The following is a 26,706-nucleotide window of genomic DNA, read 5'->3' as shown; positions in this document are numbered from 1 at the left end:
CCTGCATATTTACGGGTCGTGCAATATAATTTCGGGGGAACATGTGCAATAAATGGGAGTGGCAACACTTTTCATATCGTTGAGAATAAAACAACCGTCCCAACTTTACAAATCCAGGTTCTCCCTCCATGGGGATCATCCATTTCGAAAAGTAAAGCAGATACGGAACCTCGGCCCACGCGAGATGCAATGCGATTGGTTGCTGGACCAGCCAATGGAATTAATATGTGTAATATTAATATTTAAAATGGCCTAGTCATTAGATTTGTGAATTCTTTTTCTGAAAAACAAAATTATATCATTAATCTTTTAATTATTTTGGCGAAGTTTTATATCCATAAGACAAAAATAACTCAAAAGAAACCCTCCTATATTACCTTTTATAACACTGATCTCACAATATACTTAGAATATCTTTTAAACATGAGATCACAAAACAAAAAGCTTATAAAAACAATACAAATTTTAAAGCTTTTCAAATACATATAACTGCCCTGATATTATAAACTTTCATTTCTGTATTTATTTTATATTTTATTATTATTATGTACATTTATACTTTAGTTGTTGTTGTTATTCTTTGGTTTATACATTTTGAATTGTATTTACAGTGCCTTGTATTCATTTAGTTTTTTTGTTGCATTGTAGGCTACTTGAAATGTTTGTAATTTAACTAAATAAATAAAAAGCACAATATGTTATGTATACCATACGTAATAAGATATATTTCTAAAATCAATACTTTCAATATTATATATTATATGACGTTACTGTCACAAAAATAGCTTTAATGGTTCTGTTTTTTTGTTTTTTTTTAAGCGAGTCTGGAGGCTAATGAAATGAAACAGATGAGAATCATTTTCCCATCTAAATACAGTTGATTTTATTGTAATGTGATGAATCAGAAAAATAAACAAATATAACATTCGCTTAGGCTGTTTTTTAAATGGACCAAAACAAAGTGAAACCAACGTAACAATTTGAAGTGACCAGACCACTGACATTGATAATAAATATTATTAAAAAAATATATAAGATGGCACCACAAGACGAAGTTCACTTGCAGAGCAAATTTAGCACGTTTATAGTTAACTCAACTGGGTAGCAATTGTGAACAATTTTAATAGAGAATTCAAAAATAATTTGGATTTCTTCACCACTAATATTAACCGGTTGGATGGTGTATTAGTGATATTGAAAGCTGATTGGCCTTGATATATATGCGGAAAAGGGCCAATTTAATTATTAATTTATATGATGTCCGATTTATTCTCTCTTGTGCCTTTTTGCGCGCATTTTCCACGGGTTTTAATAATAAAACTGGTCTGAAAGAATGAAAATCATATTAAAGAAAACGTCAACATTAAGGTTGCAATTATTTAATAAATCAGAGTCGATGTGCGCGTGCATGCGTGGTTCGAATTTTAGTTGCTATGTAGGTTATGAATTCTGACTGCATATATATTTACACTCGAACCGGTCGCTGTCTGGGCGTGCATGCATGTTATGATTCGAATGTTAGTTGCTATGGCGACGCGTTTTATGAATTCTGCGATCTGCATGTATCTCTCTGCTCAACGATCGACCGCTGTCTGTTGGTTGAGAGACGAGGCGAATTAACAGACTGACTTTTGCGGAGAATTTTCTGGCCGAAACTTGCAAATTTGAAGCTTTTCTGGATTGCTGAGAGGAGACCTATATTCTTGAAGGACATCGGAGGATATATACTTTTTGAAAGCGTCATATAATTTCTTATAATACTTTTATTTGATAGTTCTTTTCTTATTTTAGAAGTAACGTTAACGTTAGTTTGTTTGATATTTTTTTCAGGGGAGTAACGTTAACGTTAACGCTATTTCTGAGGAGATTTGTATTGTATTGTCTTGTCTTGTGTTTTGTACGTTACTGATTTTCTTGCAGGTTGGCGAATGGCGATGGCTCGTAGCACTAATCGCATGATGGGTGGAAGAGGAAGTGAGTGCTTTAATTTTGTATTATTTTTTTATGGTGTGTTGTACAATGACTGACTGATCCCATTTGATCCCATTTATTTGATTCATTGCATGTGAAATAAACTTGAATTGAATTTGAGCAACTTAACTGAAGTAAAAATCTGTAATTGACCACAGACATTGATTATTGATTATGATTAAACTAACGTTATGTGATATGTGAAATATTCCATCCTTAGAGCACTCCAGATCCAGGAGAGCTGCTTTCTGTCAGACGGCTGGTCGGGAGGTTTGGAGGCCCGATTCTGATGACCGTGATCAGGATCCGCTGCCCAGAGATGGACAAAGTAAGTTACAGATAACGTTACTTCTGGTCAAATATTACTCAGTTACAAGTAAAAGTTGAAAAGACTGATTTTTACTTGAGTAAAAGTACAGAAGTACTTGTTTTTAAAAGTACTTAAGTATCAAAAGTAAAAAGTAAATGTCAATGCATTGTTTTATTATTGTTTGTAATACTTACAGTACCTTATGCCCCTGAATCTATGCCTGCCTACCTACCCACCCTCATATCAATATTTCTAGAACACAGTTCCTGTAGTGGGATTGAATGTGAGATTGAATAAGTGCTCTCAATAACGTCCACAATAGTTTCGGGCTGTTCCCTCAAATAGTGCCCTATTTAAAGATTTTTGGCTTTTAGGATGAATATGTCAGCCACTGTTATAAGCTAGTGTGCTCCAAAACAATGACAAAATGAGCATTTAAAAGACCAAACCCAACATTGAAAATGAAAGTCAGATTGATGTCAGAATCCAACTACTTTCTACTCAAGGACCTTGACAGAAATGTAACGTTAGTGGAGTAAAAAGTATGATACTTGTCTTTCAAGTGTAGTGAAGTTAAAGTAAAATGTTTCCAGAAAAAATAGTACTCAAGTAAAGTACAGATACTCAAAAAGTGTACTTAAGTACAGTACTCAAATAAATGTACTTTGTTACTGTCCACCTCTGCCGCTGCCAGACCCGACCCAGACACAGAGCCAGGATCGTCCTGGATATTTACCATCTCTGTCTTCTGAGTTTTCTGTTTCTGTGTCCACAGGTCAGGCTCACGGGACGAGGGCGAAGCAGAACCCAGATGTTGGACGTCCGTCCACTTCATCTAACCACTCTCGCAGAGGTCAGAATAGGCTTTTAATAAAGATGTAATGGCTTAGTTTCTATTTCTATTTTCAATGGCTGATTTGTCAACTAAACCAACTAAAGTAACAATAACACTTTATTTTGATGGTCCCTTTTGAACATTCTGTCGACTATACGTAACTTTGCAACTACATGTCGACTAACTCTCATTAGAGCATCAGTAGACTCTCTCCTTAATATGAACTATGATGATATTTTAATCATTGTTTTAACTATGTACGAGGCACTGCGAGTGCGAGCTGACATCGCGTTTGTCTCTCAGGCTTGCTTTCACTGCGTGATTAGATGTGCAGTGCAGTTATAGATGTCCCCAAATTAGTTTTTGTCTTATATTTATATCATATTATGTTGTTATATTAGAATATCACATGATCAAGAGTGCCGTTTTCTTTTGCACAATTGCAAATGTGCTATTTATTTTATACAACAGTTAAATTAACAATAAAGTTAACATTGTGAGTTACTTTTTGGACACAATATTGTCAATTTTCACTTTATATCGCCGACGAGAATTTCATAATGAAGCCGTAGTCCAACAGACAGATTTGTTTTTTACTGAAATCCGCGTTTTGAACGAATCATTTTAACGATTCAATGAACAATCACTTGTTTTCTGAATGAATCAGCCGTTTGAACCATAGACTTCATATAGATAGACGCCCTATCGACCGCTACTGCCTATTGGCGCGGGTGAGCCGTGGGGCCGCCATCTTAGACCGGTCACCCGCTCCACTCAGTGTAATCTGTATGGCAGGTGCAATGAGCTGTCAGCGCATTTAATTCATCATACCTCACTGAATACCGAACTCATTTCCACGCGGGTTTGTTTGCTGCAAAGGTCATTCATGTAGCTATTATACAGGACACATGGTTCGGCGTATTTTAATATTCATAGTAGGCTTAACAGTAATATAATATTCTGATATAAGATATAAAGTGACCAGACGTCCAAAATCAAAATATGTGATGTAGGATATAAGCTATTTTATAAATCACACACTATAAATATGATAAAGAAGCAGAAACAGATAGTTGCAGTAAAGTAAGATATTTTAATAAGCTGAAGAAACGTGTGTGTTTTACATTTACATTGCTTCCTGATATCACGTGCGCAAACACAAATAACCTATATTTATATATATATAAAACAGTTATGTCCGGTCGAACAATGTATGAATTAACTTAAGATTGGATTGCGGTAAAAGTAAGTTTCGTGCCTCTTACAAGTGCTTTCGAACTTCTTTCTGATCTGAATGGTATGTGGAAAACACTTGAGTTGAGGGAGGGAGAAAACACGCAACTGAATGCCTTTTCAAGCGTCTCAATACTTGAAAAACCACAGGAAACTACTTTTAAACACGAAATTACTTGATTTACAGAGGGTCTATTCGCACGTTTATAAACGTTAACGTTACCTGAGGTAATTTTCCTGTACCTTTTTACAGAAGGTAAAAGTCGCCGTAATCTTTACTGACATTGTCCGAAATGATTACTGAGATGGCACATTCGGACGGGACTAAAATAACCGAGAAGCTCTTGTAATTATTACTTTACCCCACCTCTCCATGTCAGGTGAACACCGGCTGGTGCAGTAAACATTGCCTAGCTAACGTTAGCTGGCTACGATATCAGTACAGTAATATCAAAGATCCTTGCTCCTTCTCAATTATCTGGTAATATTCTATTCACAAAATACAACCAATAGTACGGTAATGTTAAAAGTAATCCCCCGGGCCCTATTTGCGATGGTCCGCCGATTAGAACAGGAAAATACTCCACAGTGCTCTAGCATCTTAACTGCTGCCACGCAACGAAACTAGGAACACGACCGGTTTAAGATGGCGGCCGCATTTCTCAGTGCCCAGCGGCCAATAGGGCATCTAGTCTCTATATAATATCTATGGTTTGAACAAATCGGTTGAATAAATGACTCCAACAACTCGCTTATTAAGACAGTGACTTGCCGCCACCTACTGGTGGTTTTAGTTTCATATTTAAAGTATTCTTTAATTAAAACATTAAAAAACTGTACAGTAAATCATTAAATAATTTTAAAATATCATCTAATTATTATCGACAAAACGTTGAAAATATCGAGACATATTTTTGTCAATATTGCGCACCCCTAATGTACGGTATTCATTTTGATTTCTTCAGGTCTTAAAAAGGTCTTAAAAAGCCTTAAATTTGACTTTAAAAATTGTGCAGGTACCCTGTAATACTCTAATGAGAGTTAGTAGACATGTAGGTGCAATTTTACTTGTAGACAACTGAATGTCTGTTGGGAGGAGCATTTTACTATTAAGATTTGAATAGTAAAATGTAAGTTATATCATTATGTCATTGCTTAATTTGACGTCAGAGATGGGTCTAATAGTTGTTTTCATTAGTTTTTTCTTCATTTCAGAAAAAGCTCCAGAACGTCTTTGCCTCAGGATCTGGAAGGCTACGAAGGGACTTTTCAGCTGCTGTTCCGGTAGTGCTGTGACTGTTGTGGAGCCTTTTATTCCGGAACCATCGTCACCTTCTCCAGATCACTCCGGCGTCAAGCCAAATAATGGTAAATCATTATTTCTCCAACATTAACATCTAACCCTAACGGTCAACTAATACTCTACTAATACTCTAATGAGAGTTAGTAGACATGTGCAGTGTTACTTATAGACCAATTATAGGTTTGTAAACATCCGGGATGCGTGCGCATCGTGGTTGCAGAAAGACCCGTTTAACAGCTGATCCTTACACGGATACGGATAAGAATAATACTAATAGCTCGATTTAAAACATTTTATATTTAATTTTCGTAATGTTCTCCGCATATTTTTTTGACCACTTTTGGTCCCGACATGCGCAGTAGAACCTGCGTGACGCCGTGTGACGTAGGGTGATAATTCCCCTATAGACTTATAGAATGTCTTAAAGGGACCAAAATAAAGTGAAACCAATTTTTTCCAACATTCATCTGACATTTTCGGAACATTCCGAGAACATTCAAAAGTAACGTTCCAATAATGAAAAATTATAAAATAGAATGTTCCTTTAACCAAGATAAAACATTTTTGAAACGTTGAAAAAACTGGATGTTTTGAACGTTCAGGGAACATTTAGAAATAATGTTTTCTTAATTGAGTGGGAATGTTAGCAAAATGTTCTCAATAAGGCATGAGCTCGTTGGCTGTCTGACACACACCAGAAACACACGCACAGAAAGCCGCTTCACAGACAGCATACGATCCAGAAAAGAATTCAATTTCACCACTTATTTCTCTTGAATTGTCAAAAACATGCAAAATTGTCAAAATGGCTGTCGTGCCGAGTATTACAGAGTCAGTTATGTCATAAATAAGACATTGCTATGCATTTACAGGGTTTCCGCGGGGTTGTAAAAGGTAGTAAAAGGTAGTAAATTAAATTATGCCAAATTAAGGCCAGTAAAAAGTAGTAAACGTCATCTGACGAGGTAGTACATTTTCCGGTTAGATTTTCCGTTTGGCGAGTAAATCTCAAAAGGCTATCCGCCACACTGGCGGGTGAATGTTCATCATACCAAAATAGTAATAAAAAAATATTACAATTGCCGTTTGTAATGTTATGATGCCTGGAAATTAGTTAAAATCTCCTGCGAATCTAGAGCGAGCGAGCGAGCAAAAGCGCGCATGCAAACCGTGTAGCGAGCGCACGGCAGAGAGGGAGAGACCTTGCGTGTGTGTGTGTGTGTGTGTGTCTCTCTCTCTCTCTCTCTCTCTCTCTCTCTCTCTCTCTCTCTCTCTCTCTCTCTCTCTCTCTCTCTCTCTCTCTCTCTCTCATGCAGTGGTGACGCGTTCATATAAACGGCACCTAAACGCTGTAAAAAAATATATTATGACATTTTAATTGTTTATTAATAAACAAGTGTTTCTGTGTCAGCTGCAAAGATGAAGTTGACACTGACCCGCGATCTTCGCAGTAGTGAACGCGCCGGAGAAAAATGCATTTCTTACGGATTAGCTTATAGCCTACTTTTATTTAGTTTTGAATGGTTCTGTTTAAAAGTAGAAATTTCAAGCTTTCTGTAGATAATAGATATAGGATATTTCTAATTTGTTTAGGTCTGTGAGGCGAGTAGCCTAGGCTACCTATATGCTGAGTTTCGGTTCATGTCTGAACGTGTTGTGATTATACAAAATAATGAAACATGGATTAAAATTAAGATAAAATTAATACAAAACGAAATTCGTTTCAAAGAGAGGCTTTGTGTTTTCTGTTTGATGTCTTAAGTTTTAAGTTTTAAAAGCATCCTTAATGGAGAACGAACGGTTAGGCTACATAACATGTTTTTTTCCTCAAATGCAAACACGAAATAAAAGACAAAATACTTTTTAACAAGACAATTTTTGGGGAAAAAATATATTTATAGCTTTTGAAAAAAAATCTGGATGGATTAATAGCGTTTTGGAAAAAAATCTGGATGGATTTATAGCGTTTTGGAAAAAAATCTGGATGGATTTATAGCGTTTTGGAAAAAAATATGGATGTATTTATAGCGTTTTGAAAAAAATCTGGATGGATTAATAGCGTTTTGGAAAAAAATATGGATGTATTTATAGCGTTTTGAAAAAAATCTGGATGGATTAATAGCGTTTTGAAAAAAATCTGGATGGATTTATAGCGTTTTGAAAAAATAAATCTGGATGGATTAATAGCGTTTTGGAAAAAAATCTGGATGGATTTATAGCGTTTTGGAAAAAAATATGGATGGATTTATAGCGTTTTGGAAAAAAATCTGGATGGTTTCATAGCGTTTTGAAAAAAATCTGGATGGATTAATAGCATTTTGAAAAAAAATATGGATTGATTTATAGCGTTTTGGAAAAAAATATGGATGGATTTATAGCGTTTTGGGAAAAAATATGGATGGATTTATAGCGTTTTGGAAAAAAATATGGATGGATTTATAGCGTTTTATAGCCAGGTTGTAAAAATACAGTATTGTGTATTGTGTCAATATGTCACCTCTAGTGTGTGGCCCGGCCCTTTGTTTATTTTTCTGTATTTGGCCCTCACTAAAAAAAGTTGTGAGTTGGACAGTGCTCGGCTTGTGTCTAGTGTTGAAGTTATTTGTTTATTAATGAAATACTGTTATTATAGTGTACAATTGCACTTTATTATTACACATTGTGTAGCTGTTCATTCTAAAGGTCCAGTCTGTCTTCTAATTTTTATGTAATTGTTACTCTTTGACATATTGAGTAAATCCTATGGACCAAGGCCTGTTGTGATATCTTGATTAATCCAAGTCCTATGGTAGAGTTCCCTCTTACTTGAATGTAGCTCACTCACTTGCCCTAACACACATGCACACTCACATACACCTACAGAACCTCTCCTGACTTTCTCTTTCTCGCTCTCTCTGGTTCTCTATCTCTCCCTCCCAGTGTTGAAATTAAGTTATAATTGCCTCATTAAATTGTGATTAAATATGTTATTAATTCATTTTGGAAAGATATTTCATGTCTTTACTTGTCACTTTACTTAACACTTAACACTGCTACAATTGAAGTTTGAAGCCGTGTTGGTAGTAAAAATATTGTGATGGTAGTAAAAAGGTAGTAAATTCAATTTAAGAATCTCTGTATAAACCCTGATTTAATAAATGTGTTTAATAAAATATATCTATATTTAGATATGGCCCATATGATCTTTACCATTACAAGAACTGAGCCACATGTGCCAGAGTTGGCCAAATGAAGCCTGGAAATGTATGTTTTCTTTTTAATTAAAGATCAGATAAAATAAGAAAAATAACTTTAGCGTTGAATCGGAATCACCTCGTAATCGTGATAATAGTGAAATAAAATTACTATTAATATTGTGAAATAATATGTTGGGACATTTATGCAGGCATTAAGCAGAAGTCAGGTGGATAGCGTGAACAATTCCCATTACTTTAGATTTGTAACTTTACAGATAAGATTTGAATAGTAAAATGTAAGTTATATCATTATGTCATTGCTTAATTTGACGTCAGAGATGGGTTTAATAGTTGTTTTCATTAGTTTTTTCTTCATTTCAGAAAAAGCTCCAGAACGTATGAAGAAACCTGGTCGTTTCCAGAAGCGCTGGAAGGGTTTTTTCAGCAGCTCAAGAAATGTTGTGGAGCCTTTTATTCCTCCAGCAGATCCTGTTCCTGAACCATCATCGTCACCTGCTTCAGATCACTCCGGCGTCAAGCCAAATAATGGTAAATCATTATTTCTCCATCATTATTTTAAACAGTATTATCTTGTTTTCCACTCAAAATAAGGCTTGTTTTTACAGAATATTAAAATTATTTCCCCCATTATAAAATTATTTTCTCGACCAGCGCTGACATTTTTTAAATAAAACAATGGATCTAGCAACAGACACTTTACTGACTATAAGTAACTTTTCAACTACATGTCAACTTATTCTAACCCTACTAGGGCTGGGATAAACGATTATTTTTTAAACGATTAATCTAGCGATTATTTTTTCGATGCATCGATTAATCTAACGATTCATTTTTCCAGTCCGATTCGATTCGATTATCTCCCCAATCCCCATTAATTGACTAATAGCAATTTATACATGTTAATTTACATATCTGAATGAAAAAAACATGAATTCCTTAACATTGCAATATATGTTTATTGCTCTTAAAATTCCAAAATAAAAGACTATACAAGTGCATAGTAATGCATTCTTAGTCAGAGATAGCATTCAATAAAACCTTAAAGCCTTGAAAACACATAGCTTACTGAAACAAGCTTACTGAACACATAGGGCCTAGCTTACTGAAAAAAAAGTTCTTCTTTCAGATGAAAATAACAACAACTTGATGTCTAGTATTCAATAAAAAAATAAAAAGGTCACCCAAAATACTTGTTTAGAGCAATTGAAAGAATACAGTAACCAATGTAAACTTGAGGGCTTTAAGCTAATACAGAGAGTGCTTTTCCAACAAAAAATAAATATAAATGAACAGTGGGAGCCAGCAGCCTGTCATGGCGTCCTTCCTGAACCAACAGAATTGAACATTTATGTTGAAAACGCATAGTCCTAGCTTACTGAAAAAAGTGCATATTTTAATTCTTCATTCACATAAAAATAACAACAACGTATAGTAATACACTCTGCCACTCACCTTTTTCTTAAAAAATAAATAAAAATACTAATAAAAAAAAGTACTTAACTAGAATTTAATAAATGGAACATTATTGTAAAGTGTTACCGATTTGTTATACACCGATTCAGACGCCTCGTGAGTTCAGTGTTGGACAGATCAGTTGTTTTAACCATTCATTGAAGTGAATCGGTTCAAATGAGTCATTAGTTCGCGAATCGGACGTGTCATTAGTGGACGTGTAGCCTACGGCAAGCGTTGTGTGATTATCCCGGCAGTTTATTTTTTACCACAATTCACACTCCGCGGTAATTCAAGAGAAAAAAATCTCCGAATGCTCCACGTGAAACTTTGGTCTTCCGCCCTTTTTCTATCGTGTCTAATGATTTTGATTAATATGCACGAGGGAGAGAGAGAGAGCAAGACAGCGCTCGTGTTGTTTGAAGACGGTGAGTGCGCGCGCGGCCGGGGCTCTCTCTCGTACTTATATGAGCCCTGTCAAGCGCAGTCAGTCATTCTATTCTACATCACTCACCGATCAAATAAGGCTTTGGCGGCCGCCCCCCAAAAAATTCAATGCAGGAAAACCCCTGGATCAGGGGCGTTTCTAGGTTTTAAAAACATCAGGGGCTGAGCCCGAAACGTCAGGGGCTAGGGTGGGTAACAAGATAACATGATTCGATACAGAGAATAATGTATATTGTAGGCCTATATGCAGGGGGGGCAGACTGGTTAAAAAATTCAGTCCTGGCACTGTGGCCACACCAGGCCATACTACCACACAGACACACACATTCAAATGTGAGGTAGTTAGGGGGGTTGGGGGGCATGCTCCCCCGAGAAAATTTTTATTTCTCAGACTTACATATGTACATTTTAAGGTGTTTGATGGCCAACATTTTTTGATAACAATAGCTTTAAAAACATGTCAGTCGGCAGTAGCATAAATTATTTGTCAAGCAGATAACAGATTCTTAAACATGAGAATGAGGATAAATGTTGAAATGAATGATCCACACTAGAAAATGGAAATGCAGAATGTTTCTGCTTATTGTTGACAATACACAATCACATATTCCAAACAGGAATGGCCTTAAATGAGAAATCTTTCAAGGATTATTTTGCATAGATGTAAACTTTTTAGCATTAAAGATTGGTTTCAGCAACTTGTTTCTTTCTTGAGTTAATCAATGTTTTTGGCACTATTAAATCAGTTCAATTAAATTTCAATTGTTCACTCATAAAGACAGTCACTTGTCACCATTACTGGCCTAATGATGCAAGTTGTGCAAACACAGACAAGCGGAGTGATAGTGAAAAGGCTGATGCTGGTGAAATATTCGAACACATTCGAGGACCTTATAGGCTACATATCAGAGTTAGGAATACATTGTAATAATGTTAATCAAGCAGACTAAATCACACGACTGCGCAGCAATATTTAAGCACATTATACAAAGGAAATAATACAGATCTAGACAAATTGGGTGGCTTATAGTTAAAAGAATGTCATGAACGATCATTTAGGCTAGATGTAGGCCTATTTTTCACATTTTTGGTCACAAAATATTTAGTTAGTTTTGATGACTTTGCAATATTGATAAAATAATGAAAATTGAGTAGGGCTACGCCAAAATGTGTAACATTTAGCCTACAAAGGAATACAAAAGCCCCGACATAGAGTTTTGACGCAGCTTTAATCTCCCTTTTGGTTATTTCAATACTTAATTGACGACAGAACACGACGTTACATGCTAGTTTATTTTGCGTGATACAGGGCGCGCCGCATTTGCGCGTGATTGAGCCGCGAGCAAACGGCTGGCACGACGTAAGTAAGTTCGTTTTTCTGAGTTTTACTGACATATAGCCTGACAACATCTGGTGTGACTGAAGACTGTGCGGCGGTGCTGACTGCGTTATTTTTTTGAAACCGGTGCGGCGCGCGCGCCCCCGAAGTTCATCCGTGAGAAACTTGAAACCGGTGCTTGAACTTGAATTCAGGTGACTCATTAACACTCACGCTACTGGCCTCGCCCTGCTCTCACGGCTCGTGGACTCGTGCTGGTTGCCACTTTGCCTAATAATAATTATCAATAAATTAATTTTTTTGAGATCCGGGGCTATAAAAAAAACATGTCTAACAACGCGCCTGCCCTGGATGGATAGAATGATGGCCATCGCGTATCAGCGCACTTAAGGTACACACTGTGAAGTAATTTGCACACGTTTTTTAGAGAAATGAAAACAGGTCGACGAATCGACACGCATATTTTGCGTCTACGTATTTTTTGCATCGACGTCATCGATGACTTCGACGCGTTGTCCCAGCCCTAAACCCTACCAGTCTACTAATACTCTACTAATACTCTGAGAGTTAGTCGACATGTAGGTGCAATGTTACTTATAGACAACTGAATGTCTGTTGGAGGAGCATCACAATAAAGAGTTTGCAGATATTAAGCAGAGACTTTGTTACACTATTAAGATTTGAATAGTAAAATGTAAGTTATATCATTATGTCATTGCTTAATTTGACGTCAGAGATGGGTCTAATAGTTGTTTTCATTTGTTTTTTCTTCATTTCAGAAAAAGCTCCAGAATGTATCTTGGAGGATACGAAGGGTGTTTTCAGCAGCTCTTCCAGTGATGCTGTGACTGTTGTGGAGCCTTTTTTTCCTGAACCATCATCGTCACCTGGTTCAGATCACTCCGGCGTCAAGCCAAATAATGGTAAATCATTATTTCTCCATCATTATTTTAAACAGTATTATCTTGTTTTCCACTCAAAATAAGGCTTGTTTTTACAGAATATTAAAATGATTTCCCCCATTATAAAATTATTTTCTCGACCAGCGCTGACATTTTTTAAATAAAGTCTACTAATACTCTACTAATACTCTAATGAGAGTTAGTAGACATGTGCAGTGTTTCTGATAGACTTATAGAATGTCTTAAAGGGACCAAAATAAAGTGAAACCAAAGTAACAATTTGATGTGACCACTGACATTGATAATTAATATAATAAATAATAGTAAAAACAGTTTTTGATATCTGAAATGTTCCATCATCAGGCCGCTCCGGATCCCGGAGAACTGTTTCCACAGATTCCTCTCCGGGCATCACGCCATCCTCATCTTGGTCCCTCCCTGAGGCCCATGTCGAGAGAGGAAGTAGAGAGTCGTTGAATCTGTGCAGCCGAGGCTCAGACAGCGTCGAGGGGAGCTGGAGTAGCGATGGATGGGAGAGCCCAAGCGAAAAGGGTTTGTCCAGGTCCAACAGCCTCGAAGGGTTTCTGTGTCCTCCGCTGCCGGGTCAAGTTCCTGTCGAGCCAACAGAGACATCAACTGGCCGAACTGCTCAGGGTGCCGTGGAGGCTTCTCCTGTGAACGAGAGCTCAACAGGTGAGACTGAAATAAGGCTTGGCAGTGCAAAGTCTACAGATAGAGATTTAGCTATTTCATGCATAACTGAGTCAAGTTTTTAACACGTCCGATCACATTTACTGTTTGTCGACCAGCACTGATATTTTTCAAATAAAACAATGAATCTAGCAAGCTAATAATTGTCTCATATTTTTCTGTTTGTTTTTCAGAGTCCTTTGAGTCTCTCTATAACGTGGAACAGTTAATTGGATCCGGAGGATTTGGCAGAGTGTTCCTGGGAACACGCAAATTTGATGGCAAAAAGGTAAATCTTACTGAATTGCACAAACATTTTGCTCTTGCATGCATCAAAACACATTTAAAACAATTTACAGATGGTTTAATACTTAATACAAAGCCAGGTGCTTGAAAACTGTTACTGTTATTGAAACTGTTTTTTTTTGTGTTTTTTTGTGCAGGTTGCCATCAAGCGGATGCTCAAGAGTGCCAATTATCGTTATCTTTATATTGTAAGTTGGCCAAAACCTGAATGTGTATTGAGTTGTTTAAGTGCAGATTACTGTAGTTAATACACCCGTAGGAAGCATTAGGTATAAATGTGATCAACAAATAAGCCTAGAGGCACCAAATAACTTTGAGCTGAAAAGGCTCTTTTGAACGCATCTAAAAAGATCAAAGAATAGTACATTTCAAAATGATGTTTTCTTCAGATTTTTACCCAGCTAACCTTCTGTCTGCTTCTTCTCTCTAGCCTGGGAATCCCAAACCTCTCGTCACAGAAGTGGCGCTGCTGATGATGATGAGGCTAGAACCCATAAGCCCCTTCGTCATACAACTGTACGAGTGGTTTGAACATCCTAAAGAATTCACTCTGGTTATGGAGTATCCGGGGCACTGCGAGAGCTTGTTTGACATAATCTATCGTCAACCTTGGAGTGACTGGTTCTCACGGGTCGTCATGAGACAGGCTGTGCGGGCAGTGCTACACTGCATCCATCATGGTGTTTTCCATAGTGACATTCATCCACAGAATGTCCTGTTTGAGAAAGACACGCTAGATCTCAAGCTGATAGACTTTGGCTGCGGTCAGCTGTTTAGTAGTGAAGGCTACGAGAGAAACAGATACAGGGGTGAGCATTTTGGGAGTGTGGAAACCTGAAGGTAGTGACTTACAAATTTTTGGATGATGCTTTAAAAAAAAAGCTCAACAATGTGCAAATGTCTTCCTTACAGGAGTTCTGGATTACTGCCCACCTGAAGTCTTTACAGAACCTCGATTCCACGCCGTCCCTGCAAACGTCTGGTCTCTAGGAGTGGTGCTGTACGAGTTGTCAAACGCATGTCTTCCTTTTTGTAATAGAACGGAAATCACACAAGCCGAAGTTACATTTCAGAACCCCAACTTATCCAAACGTGAGTGAATAATGATGATAACATGGATAAACACACATAAAGCAAACGAGTTGTACAGAAAGTTAAAGGTTGTAGTGTGTCAGAATTTTTATATATACTGTAGCTCAACGTACACCGAGAGCATCGCTGTTTTCAAAAATGCCAGGTCACATGGTCATGACTAACCAGCTCTCTCCTTATTAAAATGTGTACAGACTGCAGGGATCTGATTGGACAGTGTCTAGCTCGCGATCCAGCTGAACGCCCCAGCTTAGAGCAGATGTTACAACATCCATGGTTTGTTCGTACACAACGCTAGATTGGAGAAGCTGAGGAGATTCACTCGATCAGTTTCAGGTGTGTGGAAGTGTAACAAGCAGAGTAGGATTATTATCTTTTGTCTTAAATTCTGCATTATTTGTAGTGAGATTTTCAAATTTGTGTTCATTGTAATGTTCTTGTTATAATCAAATCACCTTCATTTATATAGCGCTTGATACTATATAATAATGGTAAATCATTATTTCTCCAACATTATTTTAAAAAGTATTATCTTGTTTTCCACTAAAAAATAAGGCTTGTTTTTACAGAATATTAAAATTATTTCCCCCATTATAATATAATTTTCTCGACCAGCGCTGACATTTTTTTAAATAAAACAATGGATCTAGCAACAGACACTCTACTGACTTTAAGTAACTTTTCAACTACATGTCAACTTATTCTAACCCTCTACTAATACTCTACTAATACTCTAATGAGAGTTAGTCGACATGTAGGTGCAATGTTTCTTATAGACTTATAGAATGTCTTAAAGGGACCAAAATAAAGTGAAACCAAAGTAACAATTTGATGTGACCACTGACATTGATCATTAATATTATAAAAAAATAAATAAAAAAAAAACAGTTTTTGATATCTGAAATGTTCCATCCTCAGGCTGCTCCAGATCCTGGAAAACTGCTTCCACAGATGTTTCTTCGGGCATCACATCCGCCATCGCTGCACTGACGAGAATGTCTCCCAAGCGTTGGGCTGGATGTAATAATCCACATAGCCTCTCTCTATTTACTCCCGAAATCTGAACCGCTGAAGACGAGGTGGATTAAGTTTGTTTTTGAAGAAAATGCTCCCTCAACTCTACCAAAATTCGTTTATGTCTGCGCCAATCATTTTACACCGGACAGCTTTTTGAATGAGGCTCAGTATAAAGCAGGTTTTGCAAAAAAATGGCTCCTGAAGGATGTAGCAGTGCCAACTGTTCGTGATCCAGCTACACATCTAGAAGTATGTATTACGCGTTGGTTTTCCAAATTGCCTTTGAATTTGTCAAGTTCATAATAACATGTTAGACTTATAAAGTTTGTGATAGCACCATGAGTCCAGCTATGTTGTTATTTTTTTATCACGCTGATAGTGGAATCTTTATTTGTTAAGGACAGCACATCAGAACAGAGCAGCCAAACCAGAGATGTTGCTTGCCAGACAGACGCAAAACCGCTGACCAAGTCTGTTGGTACTCAGTCATCAATGAAGACGTTTCATGTTCGCTACAGGAGTTCAGGTATGTTTATGTATTATATGATACTGCTTATACAGAGGACCTATAACTAGTCTTGTTACACAACAAGTGTCACATAACAGTAACACACAACTACTTTGTATATTACAGGTGTCCAGACGACAGATACAGTTTCAGACATTGACAGTTTGTCACCAGCAGCTGGTTTAAAGGTCCCATGACATGAAATTTTCACTTTCTGAGGTTTTTTAACATTAATATGAGTTCCCCTAGCCTGTATATGGTCCCCAAGTTTCTAGAAATTTCAATCGGTGTAAATCGAGCTTTTGCTATCTTTCTCTGCCTTTGAGAAAATGGAGGCTCATACACGCTGATCTTGAATCTCCTCTTTATGACGTCATAAAGAGGAAATGTTACCTCCCCTGTCTCTGCTTTGCCCGCCCAGAGAATATTTTCCGCCCATGAGAAAATGCGCTAGGAAGTAGGAACGCGCGCGCGCGATTTTAGTTTGTCCACGAGAGATATTATGGCTTTTGAGCGAGCGAAGCATAATAATTGCTCAATAATTGGATGTACAAATGAACACCGAAGGGTCAAATACAGAGCTGGGCTTGCTGAACGTCTGAAACTAAAGTCTGGATCACTCTCTTTGGCTCAGCTACACACCTCGGACAAGTAAGTCAACTAATGATATATAAGTGTGTTGCTTTACTGTTTATGGTTACCTAGATTGTTACACGTAGAATGTGGCTGTAACATTAGCTATGCAGCTATGCAGTTTATGTGTGTGAATACACACACTGTAACGCGAGTGTTGTACACGTCTTTGTTATTTGGATAACCGTTTTCCTGTTGGTTATATGGCGCGCACGATCGATATCCGCATTTCAAGATCGCAGAGCTTGATGTAATTGTAATAAGATAAATACAGACGTTACAGATCTCTCATGAAAAGGCAACAGTAGGTTAGCATTAGCTACATGATAATAACTGTAAACCATCCGAATAAAGTACTGTATCCAGACATAATATTTTAAACTAACCATTCGGAAACGTCCTGCTGGAGCCGCTGAGTTGCAACTTCTTCATCCGTTGCTTCTCCATCTGGATCAGATTCTGGGTCAAACTGAAATGCTTGAAAGACTGCGTGTCTTCGTGCCATTGCAATATCCAACGTAAACATGCACGCCACGGTACCGTTGCGCAAGATGGTCAAGGCCACACCCACCCTCCACCTTGCGCCACCTTTCTCCTCCTTATTAGTATTTAAGGCTACAGACACCGAAACGGCCTGTCTGAAGGAAGCTCATTCTGGGACTGGCTTGTAGTGGCTATAATTCTGCACCGAGGCTGAATTTTTGGGAAGAGATTTCAGATACAGTACTAGGGACCACTAAGGCCTATATTAAAGCCTACAAAAAGTAGCATGTCATGGGACCTTTTAATATTTAGGACCTCTACACCTATAAAGTGGCCATCAAAGAGACCTCGTGTGGAACTGGAGGAAGAGGATGACGAAGAAACCCTAATGGACACATCATCTGTAGTAGCACCTGAAGAGCAAGATTATACATTTGATCCAGCAGAGACGGACACAACTTTAACGGAGACAGCAGACATGTCGTAAGTTTCAAAACTGCATTTGTTTTAGAACAGGGGTGTCAAACTGAGTTCCTTGTTGGCCACAGCACTGCAGAGTTTACCTCTAATCATTATTAAACACACCTGAGGCAGCTAATCAACTCTCTAAGGCTCATCAAAAAAGTTCAAGTATGCCTGTTGATCCTTCTGGAACTGAGTTTAACACCCCTGGTTCAGAATTTTATTATTTTTATTATTATTATATTTTGTTACTTTTGTATTTAATATTTGTTAACCAGTACGAGTTTTTGTTTCTTAGTGCTCAAGCAAAATGGCAAAATGAGACGCTAGATCGCCTGAGTGAAAGGGAAAGGGTCATCGTTGGAGGTGACATGAGGGCTGACTCACCAGGTACATAGTTGTAAATAAGAAGGATGCATGGATGCTCGGGTATTTTCCGGATCATGAAGCATAACATGCATAGGTAGTATCTAATAGGGGTGTAACGATACATCGATATAACGTCTAACGATACGATGCATCGATTCCACTCTTAAAATATCGATATACACCTTTATTTTGACACTCCACATTCTCACGTAACATCCTTCCGCCAAAGCGCACATTTTCGTTTACTCACCAACCGCCTGCCGGTGTGTCTTTATAACATTAATCTCCTCATCTGAAATAGACGCCTGACAAGACTGACTAAACCCTACGTTTTTTCACAAAAGCCGGTTGTCCGCTGTCAAGGCATCGCGAGTTCATGTTTTACAGAGCAGAGACAAGCACTCGCACCCTTGTTGGTGAACGCGAGTCCGTTTTAGCTACTCAGTGCGCAGTATTCAGGTCAGATGTCACTTTGAAAAGACGCGCTGGCTAAGAGGAGTTTCGTCAAAGCTGACTAAGTGATCGAGGGTGGATAATTTCAATGAACTCGTGATATCTTCTTCAGGGTGTAAAAGGAAAATAAAACTGGAAACATTTTCACAGAACCTTACTAAAGCAGTTCGTTTAGTGGTGAGAGAAAAGCTCTCTGTACTGCGTGTACGTTATCACAACAACAAAGTTTGTCAGGCGTCTATGTCAGCTGAGGAGATTAACGTTACGAAGATTAACCGAGTGTTGTATTATTTATCATAGCAATTACTTGATTTTGTTTGACTCAGAGAAATGTGAATCTGCTCTGCAAAAAAAACAAAAAACTTTTAACATATTAAAGCATACTTTCAATTAACTTTGATTTTGTAATTTACCTGTATTTAAGTTATTATTATTATTATTAATCAAAACAACCCAGCTGCAGTTTGATTGATATTACTTGGAATGCACAATAATAATAATAAAAAACATGATTTATGAAAATGAACAAGAACGGAGTACTTGCAAATTACCTCTTCTGTTGTAAATGTCCCAATTGGGAGAGGGTGTGCAATTTTCAAAGAGTTTAATTAAACATTCATGTTATATATTTTGGTTGCATTTGTGAGTTAATAAAAACGTAACTGGTTGTGTGAACATAATATCTAAATATATCGATTAATCGATCGATATAGCCCTGAATCGAATCGAATCGAATCGTATCGTAGAATTTTTTTAAGTATCGGCAAATATCGTATCGCTGGCTGAGAGAATCGATATCGTATCGTATCGTGATGAACTGTCCGATTTACACCCCTAGTATCTAACTGAATTCAATGCACTCGTGGTAATAATGCTTTGTGTAATATTACTTTCAAAGGCCACTCTGCAAAGTTTGGAAGCTATACATTGATGGACCTTCAGACCAACACCGTTGTGGACACACCAGAGCTGGTTCAGGTGGGAGAGAAGAAATATCAGTATTTAAAAAAATTACATTTTGAGAAGTTTAAAACTTCTGGTTTGTCTAAGTTGATTGTTTCGTTCCCTATACTTGTCTATTTCAGAGTAACGAAGTGGGAGGAAGCTACCACATGGAAAAAGGATTACAGAGGAGCCTTGCCCTGTTGGAAGCTTGTGGTGTTACTCTGGAGTGTATTGTAACTGACCGCCGAATTACAGGGGGTACTGGGGGGTACTATACCCCCCAATGAAGACCCAGTAGGGGACAGAAATATCAGTTTTGGGGGGGTCAGATAATTTTTCTGATATTGTGAAAAAATATAATTACAGTTACAATACAAGTCAACTCCTATTTTCACTGTAGGAACATTTTAATGTAAAGCGATTTCAGACACCCCTATTGTGGACCGTACCATTTTTAACCACCATGGCGATAGAGAACGACTTCAACTTCTCAAGCAAGTGTCAACGTTGAATGACAAAACGCTAGTTTCAGAAAGTATCATTCTTTTCAACATTCCTTATTTGTATATTCAAAATAATCTAATTTAATAGTTATAATTTTTCAATGTAAATGATTTAATTTTATTGGTAACAGCCTAGTGTCTAATTATTTTAATTGAATATATTTATCAAATTTAAGAATTTGAAATGAAAGATGGAGCATACATTTAATAAAATTAGGGGAAAATGCCCTTTATAAAGCTACAAAAAATTATTCTGAGTGTTTTCAAACAGTGATGTAATGAAACATTGACAATTTAAGCTTGAAGGGAGTAAAGCCTCTGTTTAGGCTATTAAGGAAATGTAATTTTGCCAAAAGAAGAACTTTTATTTTAAATAAATGTTCATTTTAAATCAGCCTACTTCAGTGTGATGTTACCATATTATCATGCTTAACACTAAGAATTTGAATAATTGTAATGTGATGATCAGATGCAGATCTAAATCAAAGAATATAGGCGGTTTGCGGGTGGATTTTTTATTTTTATAAAAGACACTACAGGTGAAAAGGGTAAAATGTTTAAATAATAGATATCACCATGAAACTTCCTCAGTTGATTACTTACACAAGTATATAAAAAAAATGTATTACAAGTTTTAGAAATGTATATGTTTAATTATGCAAATTAGGCATTATCTCATTAAATATGTACGATTTTGCATATATTTTCGGTAGATAGATCTGAACATATGATAAAGCCAGATGCAAAATTATTTTATCATTTTGTTAGTCGAAGTGTAAATAACCTAAAATTAAAGTTATTAGTTGTAATTAATGCAATTTTTGTATCATTTCTTTCTCATAGGAACTCAGGCATTCTACAAGCTGGAGAAAGTGATGACAAACACGCGGATTTTGAATGACATCACCAAACTAAGTCCACATCACCAGACTTCATCTTTGGAGTCATTTCATAGTGACATTCTACGGTTTGCCCCAAAAAATTTGGTGTTTGTCACGGTTCATAGATCCAATGTCTCTCTCTAGTCTCGTGCCTTGTTGTTTACATGTGTGTGAGTGTGTGTGTCCGGATCGTTACGGTTGATCAGTATCCAGCTGCAATCACTCATCATCACCAGCTGCCACTCATCTCATCTCCTAGAAATGCTCACCACTTTCTCATCTCCTTTGTCAGATCGTTGCATGAAGTCTCTGTGTTGTCAATCCTGTTCCCGTGCCTCGTGTCCCGTCTTGAGTTCCTGTGTTCCGGTTTCGCGTCTTTGTTGGATTACGTTTCATGTCTGGATCACGTCATCACTCATCAGAGCACGCTGCACTTCATCCATCACTCCGTGTCTGACCATCAAAGTCCCTGTGCCACCGCCTGCATCACCCGGATTATTCATCATCATCATCATCATCATCATCATCATCATCATTGACTATTAAATAAAAGCTTTTTACTTGCACATTGTGTCCTCGTTTCTGACGTAACAGTGTTCCCATTTCTTGGAATGTTGTGCAGGTAATTTAACTGCTGTTAAAATAACTTTACATCACTATAGGCTATTTTCCTGAATTGTGTCTGTGCACTTGCAGACTAAACCTGGCTGCATTTTATTACAATGAAAATGCTGGTCGTGCACAAGCAACATCATCAACAGGATATACATTTATAAATACATTTTGTTTTATAGCACAGAGTACCTAGATGACCTGCAGGACCTAATATTTGAGCATGTTTTTGTGGACCCTGCTCCATACATGGATGAGGTACTTAAGATACCCATACTATCAGACCTTTGTGCGGAGTATGAGCGGCCAGACAAGGAGGAGGTCATTTCCACCATGGTGTCCAGATTCAATCATCAGCTGGTAGGAAACCAACATATCTGCCCTGATCATCTGGAAACTCACGGCGAACCCTCATCACCACACAGCCTGGAAGTCCAGACCTAAATCTAACTCGCTGAGCAAATTCAACTTGTGCTCTCGCGAGAACTCTGGAATACCAGGGTAAGGTTCCATAGTCGGCTCGATAAATGTATGCATTCTGAAGAGAATACACGTTTAAACAAACAGGATCCAATCCAGGATGCTCAGTCATTATATATATAAAGATATTGGGAAGAATGTTGATAAAGCAAACCGGTTTGGTTACCATTGACTTCTACTACATGAAGGGGAAAAAAATGATTAATTATTATAATTTTTTTTTTTTTTTTTTTTTTTTTTGTGTTTGACAGAATAAAGTAATTGAGGTCTGGAACAACATGAGTGTTTGAGTGAATGATGATGAACTATCTCTTCAAGAGGGAAAAACTTTTTGTTTGCCTTGTCAGTTTATTTATTTGTATTTCAACCCTTAAAGAAATAAGCTACACATGTCAACAACAGCAATAGGAATAAAAATGATAAATAAATCATTTTTATTAATAATATCCAAAAAGAATAATTCCACCAAGTAATATTTCCTTATGTAACTGTAGACTGTTTGCTGTTGCCAGCAATTAAGCCACTATCAGTATAAACAGGCTTTTTTAATAAAGTTATAAACACTAAATTAATAAAACATCTGAGAGATTATGATAAAGTACAATTAAGACTAGTTTATGGACTTACATGAAAAGCATTTGAACTATATCTCATGACTTTACTGTCACCTTGTGTTCAGATTTGATGGAAGTATAATGTTTGGGGTTTCTTGACAGACTTCGCCATCAAGTGGACATGTGCAGGTACTGCAGGTTTCACTGGACTCTGGGTTGCAACGTTCCATAGGCCTACGTTTAGCGGCTTTAGATGCTCTCTGAAGCGCAGACAGAGGAGCGAAACATAACGATGTCTCTTGTCAAAAAAACTGCTTCTTTCAGCAGGTTATTTTCGCTATGTAATATGTATTGATTGAAAAAATGGAGAATAATAAAATTCGGATTTCAAACGCAACGCCGAGTTTATGAAACTCAAATTAAGATTATATTTACAGTGAATTTAGTTTTAACATTTAATTTTGTCTTTTGATGAGATTTACAAATATATATTCTTAGAGCCAAGAATTTCCATGGGAATAAATCCATATTAGCCTAATGTGCTAATTAATGTGTGTTGTCATTGACAAATAAATAAATATACAGTTTACATATCTATATATAGAAAGAAAAATATTTCCAAAACAGTACGCACACACACACACACACACACACACACACACTGAAAAAAAGGTTTTCATTCATCCAATTAAAAAAAATGTAGGGTTCACATCTATATTTTATAACTTGAGCCAATGAAAAATAAATAACTTGCCCTAACCAATATTTTCTATGTATTTTCTAAACCTTGGCACAAAGTATATTTTTCTTATTGAAGAAAGTCAATTAATTTAAATTCTGTTTTTGATCTAAACAAAAATATATAGATTTAATATAATAAAAAATCACATTTAAGAAATATGTATTAGACATTATTTGTTTTCTCCAATCAAATAGATATAGATTTAATTATACAATTATTTCTCATTTTTAAAAATACAAATTAATTGAAATGATTTATTTTAAACAAACAAAAAGATATGGATTTAATAAAACATGTTTACCATTAAGGAACATTTCTTAATATTTAATCTTGTCCAAAATAATTAAAAAAAGAAAGAATTTTCATTACATAGATATTTATTAACTTATACATTACTTACACATATCCACAATTTCAGTACTCAAGTGTCAGATTTTCAACTTCTAAGAGCTGGCAAACATTGACCTTAGAAAACAACAGCCTTAACCGAGAACAATGCAGTGAATTAGGGAAATGTGACAATTTCTCAGTTTCATCACTACTAGAAATGCAGCTGTAGTCAGTATCTCACTATCTTCCTTTTTTTTTTTTTTTTTCATCTATCTCTTGTTCTTCAAAGTATGTACTGTGACACGTCCACCCAGTTACCTTTACACGCACACATGCACACACGCACACACACAAACGCGCATCTGTCAGTTCCTGACTGTATTGGTTTTGTTTTGGTTGTTTGTTTGTTTGTTTATTTGTTTTCCCTGTTTGTGATCCCAATTTATGTACATCTTGCAATAAAAAATAAAAATAAAAAAAAAGATTCTCACTATCTCTGTCCTCGTTGTATTTTATGATGCTACAAATGATATCCAACTGTAAAAAAAACATTGTTGAAAAGTCAAAAATTGGAATGGAAGTACAGAGTTGTTGCTATACACCGTCCCATTTCATCTCATTGGTGTAAACTGGCAGCTTTCAGAACGCTGCAGCACGTAGCATTGCGTAGAACGTGCACAAATTTTTGTGCAAAACATTTTTTTCTGTGCTCCAAATATTGTTTACTGCATCACTTTATATATTCATTAAGTATTATTGATTTGAAAAGTTTTAATATCATAATATTTAGAAAATGCATTAACGTTATCCCGTATGACATTTTGACTGGTGTCGTCACATGATTCTCAGTTAAACCGCTTAAAATACATTGTTTAAAATTGAGATTTTAGTAATAAGTAAAAAACACCCCCATAAAGATAATAACTACTTTGATGTGCAGTTTTAACCTTTTTGAATTTTTTATCAGTTGAAAACCTTATTTGTCACTGGCCCAGATATTCACAAGAAATACAGTTAATAACCAGTAATAGTTATATTAAGACTAGTGAGACAAGTGATAATGATATAATTTACGTTAATACTTGGGTATAGCGCCATAGACCTCCATTCATTCTGCACTCGCCTGCGAGCGCCCCCGCATGGACAGAGACGTGTTACTGCAGCCAGTCCAGAAACCGGAAGTAACCAGAGAGTGTCAATTATCTTCCTATTAGACATTCTCTGGTTTCATGTGAGAGGGACGCCGGACAAATGGATCTATGGCAACTCCAGTCCTCGGGACCCGGTGCTCTGCACATTTTGTATGTCTCTCTTATCTGACACACTCAAATCAGTTCATGGAGTCTCTCCTGACGAGCTGATGATCTGGTTCAGGTGTGTTAAATAAGGGAGACATACAAAATGTGCAGAGCAGCGGGTCCCGAGGACTGGAGTTGAGAACCACTGGTCTATGGACTCTTTAAATTTTCGGGCAGCATGTGACCTGAAGCTGGTCTCTAATTGGTTTCTTAAAGATTCTCCCCCGGACGCAGGTCGCTGCGTCCCTGGCGAATCAGAATTGGATACATGTTATTTTATCCAATCTGATTGGTTCTCGTCACCTGCCATTCAACTGCGAGTGCGCGGGCGACACCGTCACTTCGACTACGTCAAAACATCGCTAGGCTGATCATTTTCGTAGAGAGAATGGCAGAAGTTAAACCAAATTCTGTTATTGATTTACAAATAAAAACCTTTCACAAGACCTTTAAGAAATAAAGGATCTCCGACCGGACCAACCCGATTTACAGGCCAGTGACAGGACGAAGCTAACGTTACACCCGGAGCTTCACCCGCGCTTGTTATGAGAAACGGAGGTGGCTTTATTATTTGCTTATTTGTTAACTTATGCTGTTCAATTCATTGCATTTTAATGTTCATGTCATGTATTTGTACTCAATATATAATCTAACTGTACATATCTGTTCTGTTACAGTTAGTAACTGAAGTGTAGATCACATTTGTACAATTATATGAAAATAAGATGATGAAATAAATGATAAACTCTAAAATTTCAACTTTTATCCTTTTCAGGTTTGATTCTAATCATAATGTAACATTATTTGAAAAAAAAAAATTTCAGTAAAAAAAAAAAAAAAATGTATTGTTAGAATTGTGATTTCATAATATTTAGATATGAATCCAACTGGAAAATCTTGTGAAAAGATATCTTTCAGTTAGTCAAATAGCATATAGTGGAGCTCTATAGCCATCTAGTAGCTAAAATTATAATTTTTTACTTTTAAAACGACATTTTACAAAATATGGGCAAAAAGTTTACACTAAACCATGTAAAATTATCCATGTTATCCCCATTTATTTTTATTTTTTTATTTATTTGAATGGGACAATGCATACGAATGAACATAGCTTTTCAGCGACGTACATATGCCAAAGTTAGCCCCCAGGCTATTTTACATTTGTAGTCCCAAGTGAGGTCATCAACAATACCTAGTGACACAGCTAAACAACTAATTTAAACATGATTCGACTTAATTTAAAAGACACTACAATTAACAACCACATATAAAAAAAAATGCCGCAACTAGCAGACAGGGCATCTAATATGGCATACTCATATGACGAACACACACATATACACATACACAATAAAGTGC

The 26,706-nt window shown here is 36.7% G+C and overlaps 1 protein-coding gene across 1 annotated transcript; it reads left to right on the top strand.

Annotated features, from left to right (window-relative positions):
* Nucleotides 1–1,928: 1,928 nt before the first annotated feature.
* On the top strand, nucleotides 1,929–15,408 carry LOC309510204 (serine/threonine-protein kinase pim-2-like; the record flags this gene model as incomplete). The annotated part of the gene is made up of 7 exons (XM_082191241.1): nucleotides 1,929–1,974; nucleotides 13,353–13,541; nucleotides 13,874–13,968; nucleotides 14,123–14,173; nucleotides 14,416–14,794; nucleotides 14,898–15,077; nucleotides 15,272–15,408. 7 exons carry the CDS (start codon nucleotides 1,929–1,931, stop codon nucleotides 15,373–15,375), a joined length of 1,044 nt encoding a protein of 347 aa, XP_082047367.1. The 3' UTR covers nucleotides 15,376–15,408.
* Between the last annotated feature and the right edge of the window lie 11,298 nt (nucleotides 15,409–26,706).

This window comes from Leuciscus leuciscus, assembly GCF_965113295.1.
Source record: "Leuciscus leuciscus genome assembly, contig: SUPER_11_unloc_4, whole genome shotgun sequence".
Classification (NCBI taxonomy): Eukaryota; Metazoa; Chordata; class Actinopteri; order Cypriniformes; family Leuciscidae; genus Leuciscus; species Leuciscus leuciscus.
Note: the sequence above shows the minus strand (reverse complement) of the source record. Positions and strands in the feature narration are given on the sequence as shown.